Source organism: Cyprinodon tularosa, unplaced genomic scaffold, assembly GCF_016077235.1.
Source record: "Cyprinodon tularosa strain WSP-4 unplaced genomic scaffold, ASM1607723v1 ctg440, whole genome shotgun sequence".
NCBI lineage: Eukaryota > Metazoa > Chordata > Actinopteri > Cyprinodontiformes > Cyprinodontidae > Cyprinodon > Cyprinodon tularosa.
In genome coordinates, this window is record NW_024039164.1 from 274,433 (window position 1) to 286,924 (window position 12,492).

Here is a 12,492-nt window from a genome sequence, read left to right on the forward strand (position 1 = left end):
ACTGGTCTGTGAACGCTGTGCTGTGTAGATGCGCGTTTGATTTATAATCATCAAATAATCATCAAAATGGGCTTGCACTGATGAGCATCAACTAAGAGGTCTCAAATAAAATCTCATTTGATGATACCATCAACGAATTTGCCATTAGGAAGTCCAGACGAGTCAAATTTTAATGCTGCATCAATTTTGAAGGTGAATAGAAATACCCGAAACAACTGATAGATAGGCGCAAAACTCAATCTCGCCTAGGGCAACCAAAGGGCTAGAACCGGCCCTGGCCAAACATAACAAGTCGTCCTTACGACACAGTTCCAGCTGTTCGTGGCTAGGAGCCTTTACGAACTCCTCTAAGCTGAAGCTCATTTCTGAACAGACACAAGGATCTCTCAAATTATTGTGGATGTCTACAGCTCAGGGAAAATGATCCCGGACAAGCCCCCACTTGTTACCGCCCCCCCTTTTGTAAGGAGGAGGGGAGTAACGCGACAACCACAAAAATTGACAGAGTCCAGGTGAATGTTTTAAAAGACATAGGGATTTATTAACAACAAAAATCCCAGAAGGCTTGCACACACTGTGGGGGAGAAAGGGACGGTTAGGTGGTGCCAAATCAAAGAAAATAATAAAACAAAACAGGGCCTAACTACCATCTATTCTAAAGGAAAGAAATAGAAAACAAAAACCCTGCCTATCCAATCTAACAAAGGTTTCCAACAAAACTTTACATGGGTGGCACCCACCTGCTTACCTAGTGTGTCTAACATAAAACACCTGCGTGATGAAATGTACAGGGTACCCCAAACTTACCTCGCCCACTAATCTCCCACCACAAACCTTCAAACAAACAAGACGTGTGTCAGCGTAACAGAGCCAGTTGGAGAGAGAGGCCGAGAGCCCTAGAGAGGCCCCAGCTCCCCAGCTGGGCTTCTTAAATACAGCCTCCCTAGATGTTGATTGGTCCTCGTCAACCATGGCCCAATCAGGGGAGATTGATGTCAGCTTTCATTACTTCCACACTGAAGACAAACAAAAGGGGGAGGGGAAGGAGAAACAAACAGCCTGGCAGGCATGTAACATCACTTCACCGTGCCGCTACATCTGCAACCTTTGACGAGAATAAACTTCGCCTTAAAGTTTTTGTTTTCTGTCTGCCGACACATTTTTAAATTGTCGAGGTCAAGTAGGATGAAAAGGGACTCTTCAAACTGAAAAAAGCGACTTTCTGTTTGGTTTCATTTCATATATGTGAAAGTTATTACCTTTAAAAAATGTCAGCAACTACTCACACTTTGAGGCCTTTCCACGGCCCTTCAGTATTCTCAAAAACTCCCCATTTTGATGACTTTAGATCTCACATGGCCTAACTGTTCATTCATTAAAGTTCCACATGAGTTTTAGAGCATATCTCCAAGAGACTTTTTGTTCATGATTTTGGTAGATGCACATGTGTTCCCGGGTGGTCGGGCTCCGGGTGTTCTCATCTGCCCTTCTTTGGTGGGTGCAGCTATCCCTATGTCTGCCCTCCTTGTGTCCCAGTGATCTGGAGTGCCTCTGGAAAATGGGGCTTGTGTCGCCTTTCTGTCCTGGGTCCTGTAGGGCTAGTCTGGGGCCACCCACACCTGCTATTAAGCATACTTTCCTTCTGAAGAGTGTTTTCATGCATTGGGTTCCAGGTGTTCAGGGATACACGTTGATACTAAAAAATAATCTGTAGCTACAGATATATACCAACCTGATTAATATTGTATAATTACCACAGGTTCTCACTATGACAAATAGAGAGGATACCCGCTACTCTTGAAGCTTTTTTTAAAAGTTTACTACGGTTTTCTGTTGTCTTCTTTTTGATGTTTTGCTCTCTGTTTTCTGTTCCTCTCGTCTCATACAGCCATGGAAGCAATCTTCTAGGAGTTATGTTTTGTTTTATTTTCTCTCTTTTCGTTTACTCTTTCATTTCTCTATCTCTCTCCCCTTAGTTCTTATGCCATCTTTCTCACTCACCTCCCTTTCCGCGTCTGTTCTTTGCAACTTTACTCTCCAAATAATGTTCAATAAAGTTTAATGCAATGTAAGTATCAAGCAGAACATTATGCAAAACAACAATAATGGTCTGCTTGTGAAAGAAAGCTGCTGGGCTATCAACTAGTTCTGGGACATCAATTCCCAATTCCCTATATTGGCTAAACAGGACACACACAAAGAAGATCTATATCTGTTCTACATTTTAAATCTCTGCTACTTTTGGTTTTCACAATCTCACTTTAGGGGGCCGATTGGACACACCTATTTTTTATTCCATTAAAATAAATTCATTTCCATTGAGGGACAATTTACTGTGAAGTTTAGTGAGCTTTTGAATGTGTTAAATCATGCAAACAGCTGCTTCATTTGTCAGGAGAAAAAAAAACCAATAAAACAAGGGGGGGGGGGGGATGAACTCTACAGATTCAACTGGCATTTGCAGAGCTTTTGCAGCTTAGGCCTAATAAACTTTAAACCATCCTAATGTAAGCTATTAAAAATAAACAATTTACACATCCTTTCTCCTAAAAAGTCAGGAAAATAAAAAAGGGATTTTTTTGTGCAGTGACAGAAACAACTTAGATGAATTGAAAAAAGCTGAAATTTGAAAAATTTATTTCGCACAAAGTCTGTAGCCAAAAGTATGATGATGATGGTAATGGTTAGCTACTCAAGTTATGCCATACAAAGTATTCACCTTTTTGGATTTTAAAAATAAAACAAATAACCCTACAATAGAGGCTTTAGTTTAGTTCACAAGGTGGCATTTATTTAAAAAAGGGAAACTGCATTCTTTATCTATCACCGATGGTATTCTAGCACCATCCAGTGGATTCTTTGAAGAAGCAATACATCAAAAATACATTTCCAGTAAGTTTATTCACATTTTCCTGTGCTAAACAGGAATACAGCTCTGATAAATCCCCTCAGCTGCTTCTTCCCGTGCTGAAAAATTAAAACAAAGCAAAACATGAGAGTAGGTCATGTCAGTACATATTTAGAGGTAATAAATGCTCAGATTTTTCAAAGCTTCGTTGCCATTAGCTTTATGTACCTTGGAATCTAAGCTTGCTCAGCAGGGACAGATTGAGGTTTTTTCTTGCATTCTTCACACTCATGATGGCAGTGTCTGTTGAGATGAGAAAATCATGAGTGATGTAACATGAGATGAAGCAGCCCACCTGCACACCACCATCTGGAAGCTACCGCCCCCAAATCACTCAAACTTAAACTGGATTCTTCAAAACTGAATTCATAATCTTTAAAATACATTTAGAAATTTACCATTTATTTACTCTGATTTAAAAACAAAACATAAAAAGAATTAAGCTGATATTGCTGCAGAAAAGCAACAAAAATGTAGAATGGACAGATCTGGATTGTACTAATTATAGATTTTCTAAAACACAACAGTGATCTTTCCAACCTTCATGAGTGGAGAGACACGTTTTATGTGTTGCAAATAAGATTCATACTTTTGGAAATAGTTTGCATGTGGTGGATAAAATACATAGTGGATTGATGAGGTAATCAGTAATAGTGACACTAATTTTCCCCACCTGTTCCTGCTCCCTGGACCAGAGGGCCCTTTTCTGGACCATGATCCTGGGCCATCTTGAATACCAATCTCCTGGAACTTGCGTCGACAAGTTCCAGCATAGGAAACTTTTCCCACTGCAAATCCCAGAATCCCAGCAACTAAAAAGAAAAGAATTATATATATATTTTTTATAATTACAACTGATAAACCCCCTATGTATCTGCAAGGAGAATAATCCAGACCTGCTAGTTTTGGAAAAGGCCCGAACCTTGCTGATGATTTCCAAACACCTGCAATAAAGCAAACAACAGCAAAAACCCATTAGCTTGAACGAAACACAGTAAAAAATGAATGTTAATGGTTTAATGGATGACTGTGTTTACCACTGTAGATGAGACCACCAGTAACAGTCATGCTACCCAGAGACAGCGGAAGAGCTGAATGGGAAATAAGAAAAATGAAGGCAGGAAGGTGATTAAATTAGCCCAGTAATAGGAAAATGGCAGACATGCACCAATAAACAGGCAATAGATGTTTAGATGCAATTTTCTGAACAGTAGGTTCTGTTTCAGGCACTGTCAATAAATACATAAAACCAGAGCATATATTTGTAGACACTTTTTTCCCTTATATTGTCATTAACATCAGTGAAGTAGACAAGCATAACATAGTTATCCATCCATTTTCTGGCATGCTTTATCCCAAGCAGGGTCGCGAGGGGGGCTGGTGCCTATCTCCAGCTGTCTATGGGGGAGAGGCGGGGTCCACACTGGACAGGTTGCCAGTCCATCGCAGTGCAATACAGAGATAAACGAAGGAGAATTTAGAGAAGCCAATTAGAATCATGTTTTTGGACTATGTACCCAGAGAGAACCCTCTCATGCTCAGGAATCGCCAGGAATCGAACCCGCAACCTTCTTGCTGCAAGGCAGCAGTACCACCCACTGCTTCACTGAGCAGCCCATAACATAACATAGTTGCAATACTGGAAAAAAATCTAAATCTAGATAAGCCATTATTTAGTAAAATAAATGGTTTCTTTCTTGAATTGAGGAGGTGAGACACTTTTCCAATGGAACAAGATCATTTACATTTAAAATAAGAAACAAATATTGCATTATCTTATCTCAAGTGCTTATTATCTAATTATCTTATTTTAGATGTAAAAATAGTAATCACATAGGCAAATCATCTTATTTATTTAAATTAAGTGTAAATATACTTAATTTAAGAAATGTTGACTTATTTCTAGATCGTTTTTGCAGTGTAATTATATAATTTTCTCTGTTATATTATACGATCAAAAACAAACCATAACATCACTGATGAAATAAAAAAAGAAGATAAAGGAAAATATGGGTAAAGAGAGGGGTCTCAAACCTAAGAAAGTAACTTAAAGAGTTCATGAATGTAATCAATGTTTGGTAAAAGATTCATTAAACACATTTCTGAGTTGAATAGATATCAGATTAACTTTAGGCCCAAATACTTTGATGCATCAATGGGTATAATCATGTAAATTCTTCATTTTTTTATGGATTCCTGCAGCTCCTTTTTTTCTGCTATATATGTCTGTAACAAACAAGCAAAAACCAGCAGATAAAAAAAAATCTAAATATGAAGCCCAAACCTCAAAAAAAGGAAGAACCTAATCAGGTCATCTCTAACACATGGAAATGGACACTTTATTAAAACAAAAATAATAAAGTATTCTAAATTAATAAAAGCAGTGAGACATCCGGCTGTTGATGATGTGTGCTTCCCAGATGTTTCTCAAAGGAAGTTTAAGGTTTTGATTTTGCAAGCTAGTCACAAATCCAATGCTCTTTGCCCGTTGTTTTAAATGTTGACCCTTGGAGTGGAAATAAATATCCATCTGATTAATTAGAGGGCAAAGGTACAAATGGAGGAAGTGCTGATTTTTGATGCTGATAGAAGAGGAGCAGCAGCTCCATGGCTGATGGTGAGTGGAGGGGCAGAGAGAGAGGATGCAGATTAGAAAGTGTTTCCACATAAAACACAAAAGGTTTTCTGTTTTCCTTCTATCAGCCACCACTGGAGTACCGTACTTCTCATGCACAGAGTCAGTGGGTTATACCTGTGCTGCAGTATTTATGCCTATATCTGATCGCCTTCATTTAGCAGTTACTTTGACAAATCATTTGTTTGCTTTGTCATTCTTGCAGAGGCGGTTCTTGGTTGGTTTTTCCTTTGAGAATCAGCTTAACCTGTGGCGCTTTGCTGTGGACACTCCCAGCAAAGCGCCATCCAGCCGTAGCCTGAGACAAAGACCATGCAGGCTGTGCTGGCCCGCCATGATGTTTCCCTCAGTTTTATTTGCTCCAAATGAGGAACTACTACCTTCACATATGGAGACTCTTTTTTTAGGTCCTCGCATTTTCCACAGGGAGAAGTGGGAATGTAAACGCCATTACAGTGACTGATGAGTCCAAGTACGCTGCTGCTACACACAGAAAAAAGTACTGATCCGTTTCCTGATAAGAGGTTTTTAAACTTATAAAGTTGAATAAATGTCAAAACTGTGCAGAAATCTACAGAATTATGATTAGTATCTAAAGGAGGTTACCTCTGTACCAGAAGCTCTCCTCCTGGCACTCTTTCCAAACCTTCCTCACATCTTCCCTGTGGACATGAGCGTCACTAAGAGGACACTGTAAGACACACACAGGACAAGTTAGGGATCATTCCTACCACACAGCTGCCCCCCTGTAATCTTTAACTACACTATATTGCCAAAAGTATTTGCTCACCCATCCAAATTATTGGAATCAGGTGTTCCAATCACTTCCATGGCCACAGGTGTATAAATTCAAGCACCTAGGCATGCAGACTGTTTTTACAAACATTTGTGAAAGAATGGGTCGCTCTCAGGAGCTCAGTGAATTCCAGCGTGGAACTGTGATAGGATGCCACCTGTGCAACAAATCCAGTCGTGAAATTTCCTCGCTCCTAAATATTCCACAGTCAACTGTCAGCTGTATTATAAGAAAATGGAAGTGTTTGGGAACGACAGCAACTCAGCCACGAAGTGGTAGGCCACGTAAACTGACGGAGCGGGGTCAGCGGATGCTGACGCGCATAGTGCGAAGAGGTCGCCAACTTTCTGCAGAGTCAATCACTACAGACCTCCAAACTTCATGTGGCCTTCAGATTAGCTCAAGAACAGTGCGCAGAGAGCTTCATGGAATGGGTTTCCATGGTCGAGCAGCTGCATCCAAGCCATACATCACCAAGTGCAATGCAAAGCGTCGGATGCGGTGGTGTAAAGCACGCCGCCACTGGACTCTAGAGCAGTGGAGACGCGTTCTCTGGAGTGACGAATCGCGCTTCTCCATCTGGCAATCTGATGGACGGGTCTGGGTTTGGCGGTTGCCAGGAGAACGGTACTTGTCTGACTGCATTGTGCCAAGTGTAAAGTTTGGTGGAGGGGGGATTATGGTGTGGGGTTGTTTTTCAGGAGCTGGGCTTGGCCCCTTACTTCCAGTGAAAGGAACTCTGAATGCTTCAGCATACCAAGACATTTTGGACAATTCCATGCTCCCAACTTTGTGGGAACAGTTTGGAGCTGGCCCCTTCCTCTTCCAACATGACTGTGCACCAGTGCACAAAGCAAGGTCCATAAAGACATGGATGACAGAGTCTGGTGTGGATGAACTTGACTGGCCTGCACAGAGTCCTGACCTCAACCCGATAGAACACCTTTGGGATGAATTAGAGCGGAGACTGAGAGCCAGGCCTTCTCGTCCAACATCAGTGTGCGACCTCACAAATGCGCTTCTGGAAGAATGGTCAAAAATTCCCATAAACACACTCCTAAACCTTGTGGACAGCCTTCCCAGAAGAGTTGAAGCTGTTCTAGCTGCAAAGGGTGGACCGACGTCATATTGAACCCTATGGATTAGGAACGGGATGTCACTTAAGCTCATATGTGAGTCAAGGCAGGTGAGCAAATACTTTTGGCAATATAGTGTATCTCTTACCTTCCAGCCCTGTTTGGTTGGAGCTGAATCAGGAGCAGCAGCAGTTGCTTCCTCTGTTTTCATGGTGGTAGTTTGTCCTCCTGCTTGAGATGGAAGAGTTTTAAGTGATTCTACCACGAGCTGTGCAACACAACCTTTCCCCCAATGTCCTTCCGCGTTCAGATAAAGAAACAAACTGAGCAGAAAGGCTCCTCCTTGAATTCTTTTTTTAAACTCCACCCTCACTGTAGGTATTTCATTGTTATATACATATATCACTGTATGAATTCCTTCAATAAGAAAAAAACAAACAAAACATTGTTGTACTACCCCTGCTGGACTATCTATTGGGAATTTTAACCTTTGATATTTTCCAGCTAGAAACCCCCATTTCCAGCTCTAATAACTACCAACCAGTTGTACTGAGTCCAACAGTCATTTATCCATTCTGCACTGTCTCATGCAGAGCAGTAGGGGAGCTACGTGCGGCTGCTCTCACAATTCCACGCCTCATCTCCTTCAAACTGAAGGACAAACCCAAAAAAGGGACAGTGGACTGCTTCAGTCTGCATGTAGATTCCCAGCTTCCTCTCGCATCCAGAGAATCCCAGCCAGAGAATTAGTCTGGTTCAACATGCATCTTCCTACCTCAGCCTCAGAACACTCTGCTGTTCACCCTTTACACATATACAACCACAATGCAAAAGACTTATTATTACTTATCATTCTATGCTAGGGGGTGGCATTGGCGTCAGGTGCAGGAGTTTGCCCTGCAATCAGAGGGTTCTCGGTTCAAGTCCCTGCTCCAGCTTTTAGTGTTGTTGTGTCCTTGGGCAAGACACTTCACCTGCATTACCTACTGATGGTGGTCAGAGGGCCCGGTGGCACCAGGGTACGGCAGCCTCACCTCTGTCAGTGAGCCCCAGGGCAGCTGTTGCTACAGTTTACCATCATCAGTGTGTGCGTGAATGGGTGAATGACTGAATGCAGTGTAAAGCGCTTTGGTCAAGTTTCCTGACTTGAAAAAGCGCTATATAAGTACAGGCCATTTAACATTTAATTCTATTCTATTCTATTCTATTCTCACCCCTTCAACTGGCTTCTCCACTGACCCATTTAGAGTTTATCATGTATATACCTAAGTAGATTTACTGCTTCCTGAAGCAGTGATAACACTATAACAAGCTTTTGTGTACTGATGTTCCACATTTTAAGCAAAAATCCAAATGAAATTTGCACCATGGAGTGGAACTGATAAGTTTAGGGAGTGCTATGTGTAAATGATACATTTTCCAGGTGTATATCTCCCTGTCTGGCTGTCTATCTAGGGGTTGCGGTTTCAAAGAACCTAGGACAAGTTCAGAGGAAGGTGTTGTTATCTCTGTGTTTTATTGGTACAGATATTTTATCGGTCAGAAGGACAACATGTTTCAGCTTGTCTGATCCTGCTGCAGACTTTAGAAATGTTAAAGTACCTTAGAAAACTATTCAGACCCCTTGATTTGTTTCATATTGTAAAAATATGGAACAGAGTGACAATGAGTGGTTCATAAATATGGTTTAGAAAAAATTAAGATGGTTTTGGCAAATTTAGGCCTACTATTCTGATAAAAAAAATAATTAAAATTGTAAAAATTGTGATAGTTTTTGCAGTTGGATTTTTATCACCTGTAACAAATAATGGTAATCTCTAGTCTCCTATCAAATGAGAACTCTGCCAGTCTGTCAGCACTGTCCTACAGTGAAGGTGCAGCTGCTGAAATTTGCAAGATATAGTGCACCGACACACCTATACTATTAGTGGATTTATTAGTAAATTATTAATTTGTTATTGCCAAACTGTAGAGTGGTAAAAATCAGAAGACAAACAAAAATAAAAGGGAATTTAAATGTTTGCAGTTGTAAAAGAAAATGAAAAAGCTTCCCAGTGAAACCCCCAAACTGGGCTTGATTATAGGTAGTGTTGCAGTCAAGAAAACTCCAACCAAGACCAAGGAGTACCAAGACAAGACCTTAAGAGGCCGAGACTTAGACCTTATGTGGTCTTGGTCTCGGCCTCTAAGGGTCTTGACCTCGTCTTGGTCTCGGTACTCTTTGCTCTTAATTGGTGTGCCTTTGACTACAATACTAGACTTAGACAACTTTTATTGTCATTTTGTATACACAGATTGCATAGAAAAAGACATTTCGTTTTGTACAGTTTTTATGACATTTCCATTTCTGAAAGTGCAGCAGAGATCAAATATAAACAGTGTGGGAGAAAAAACATGGTGCAAAAGAAACACATTGATATGAAAGATCATAGCATAAAACATATATGCAGTGTTTTGGTTTGGTGTTGTCAGTTTGATGCTGAGTCTGTGACATTTGTTACTTCAAGAAGGCTATTTTAATTCTTTACTATCAGGAAGTCCACAAGCTGTAGTTCAAAGCCTTCAGTTGATCCAAATTCTGCAGCCAGAGTTCTTGAAAATTAAAAAGAGAGATCATATATCTATCTTCTTTGGCTTCCTGTTAAATTAAGAATCGAATTTAAAGTCCTCCTTCTCACATATAAAGCCTTAAAAGGCCAAGCTCCATCTTATAACAGAGATCTGATTGTTCCTTATGTTCCTAACAGAGCACTTCGCTCTCAATCTGCAGGTTTACTAGTGGTTCCTAGAATTTCTAAAAGTAGAATGGGAGTCAGATCTTTTAGTTATCAGGCTCCTCTCCTGTGGAACCAACTACCAGTTTTAGTCCACGAGGCAGACACCCTGTCTATTCTTATGGGTAGGCTGAAAACTTTCCTTTTTGATAAAGCTTATAGTTAGAGTAGCTCAGGTTATCCTGAGCTATCTCTATAGTTATGCTGCTATAGGCTTAGACTGCTGGAGGACATAGGGACCCCCATTTCATCATTCTGCTTCATTCTCTCTCTGTTCTCCTATTCTGCAGAATCTGTTAGTTCAATCTCTAACGTTCTGCTCTCTCTGCTTTTTCTCATAGTAGCTTCATCTGGTCTGTTCCTGTTTAGCTGTGACGCCATCCTGGAGAGTAATATCACCTGTGCTGCTGCCATCAACACCCTTTATAAATGTTTGAAAACGGCCTGTTTTTCAGTGTAGTCCTGTTTCTCTGACTATCACTGGCTGCATGTGCTCTCTTCATCCTCTGACATGGGAGCTGGCTCGGAGCTTGTTTGTGTTGGAAGCTGGAGAAGTACCACCTTTCTCCAGCAGAGTCCGCCGTGGATCCTCCTGAGCTGAGCCTCCTTCACAGCTGCAGCTCATTCCATCATCAGAGGATCCACTACTTAAGCTGTCTTCAGAACTTGCCTCAACGCCGCAGTGTTGATCCAGTTGGTTAGCACTAAGCCTAGAACCTTCTGAGAACTTTTGTTGACTTTTGAATCCAAGCTGGATTCTAACCTCTGTCTCTGTTTTCCAGGAAACCAGTCTTTCTCCTGTGAAGCTTTGGAAGAGCTTAACCTGCCTAGCCTGCCCTCTGAGCCAAACCTGAAGCCTGCCTTTGAACTTCCATGCAGCCTTGGATCAAGAGCTGGAAACCCTGAGCTTAGCTCTGTTCAAACCCAAAGAAGTAAGACGCTGAAGCAGCTGTCGGACTCTGCGAACCAAACTCTCTCCAGTTCCAACAACCTTCCTCTCAAAGCCTAATCGTGGACCCTCAAGGTACAAGCCAGAAACTATATGAAGACAAATCCCTAAGTGCCTCGCTAACTGAACTGTCTTCCCACGCAGACTCCGGTGAACCCGTGTCCCTGGACCAGAACCAGAACCAGTATTCATTGTGCTTTGTGACAATAAACTCTGTTAAACTTTTACACCTGTTTCCGTCTAGTGGTGTTCTGCATATTTGGGTCTCTTTTGAGAACCCATCATGACAGAACACTGCGGCCAAACACAAGGCCCAGCAGATCACCTCCGCCGTCGCTTGGAGGAGCAGGATGCCCAAATCCAAGGACAAACCCAGACACTCCGTGAGTTATATCGCCTGGTTGACACTCACAATCATATGCTTCAGAGCTACGCAAATTATGTGAGCAATGCTAATGCCACGCCAGCAGCGCAACCATTTCCGGGTCCTGTTCCCCCTCCGAGGTCACCAGCTGTGACGTCATCTGAGTTCCGCCCAAACCTTCCTGAAAGATTCTCCGGTAATATGAAGGATTGCAAAGGATTTTTATTTCAGTGCCGGTTACTTTTTCAGAATTCTCCCAACAGCTTTTCCACGGATTATAAAAGAATAACCTTTATTCTTTCTCAATTAACAGGAAGAGCCTTGGAGTGGGCTCAGGCCAGATTTTCTTCCGATGAAAGCCTCAACTGCCGATATTCAGACTTTATTTCTGAATTCTCCCAGGTTTTTAACCAAGAGACGGATCAAACTATTGACTCTCGTGCTCTTTTCAGTATCAAACAGGGAAATTCTTCTGTGGCTGATTTCTCCATCAACTTCCGGGTTAAAGCAGCAGCTTCCGGATGGAACCAAAGCGCTCTGAAAGGGGCTTATTTTATGGCCTTAAATGAAAACATTAAGGACGAACTTGCAACCCTCGACGAACCTGCCACCCTCGAAGAATTAATAAAGTTGACAATAAGATTGGACAACCGAATCCGAGCTAGAAACAGCTCCAAGCCAAGAAACCTAGGATCTCCTTCCGCTGCCCCTGCTTCAAATAATGTGACTGTTTTTTCTCCTCCCACAGAACAGTTGCCCAAGTTGAGACCTAAGGCCCAGTCTCTTCCTCTGCCTGTTCAGGCTTCTCATTCTGGTGAAATGGAAGTCAAACCCATGCAGGTTGGACACACTAGGCTAACTCCAGAAGAAAGACAAAGACGTTTTTTGAGTAAACTTTGCATTTATTGTGGTGAGAGTGGACACTTCATCGCTTCCTGCCCGGCTAAGTCAAAAGCCTGGGCCCGCCAGAGGTTCTGAGGAGTCTGGCGG

At 41.8% G+C, this 12,492-nt stretch overlaps 1 protein-coding gene across 1 annotated transcript; it reads right to left on the reverse strand.

Moving 5' to 3' along the window:
- Window positions 1-2,764: 2,764 nt before the first annotated feature.
- Window positions 2,765-7,721, reverse strand: ociad2 (OCIA domain containing 2). Its single transcript, XM_038300138.1, has 7 exons — window positions 7,564-7,721; window positions 6,150-6,234; window positions 3,946-3,999; window positions 3,805-3,852; window positions 3,582-3,720; window positions 3,077-3,151; window positions 2,765-2,967 (listed from the first exon to the last, which is right to left on the reverse strand). Exons 1-6 carry the CDS (start codon window positions 7,624-7,626, stop codon window positions 3,085-3,087), a joined length of 456 nt encoding a protein of 151 aa, XP_038156066.1. The 5' UTR covers window positions 7,627-7,721; the 3' UTR covers window positions 2,765-2,967; window positions 3,077-3,084.
- Between the last annotated feature and the right edge of the window lie 4,771 nt (window positions 7,722-12,492).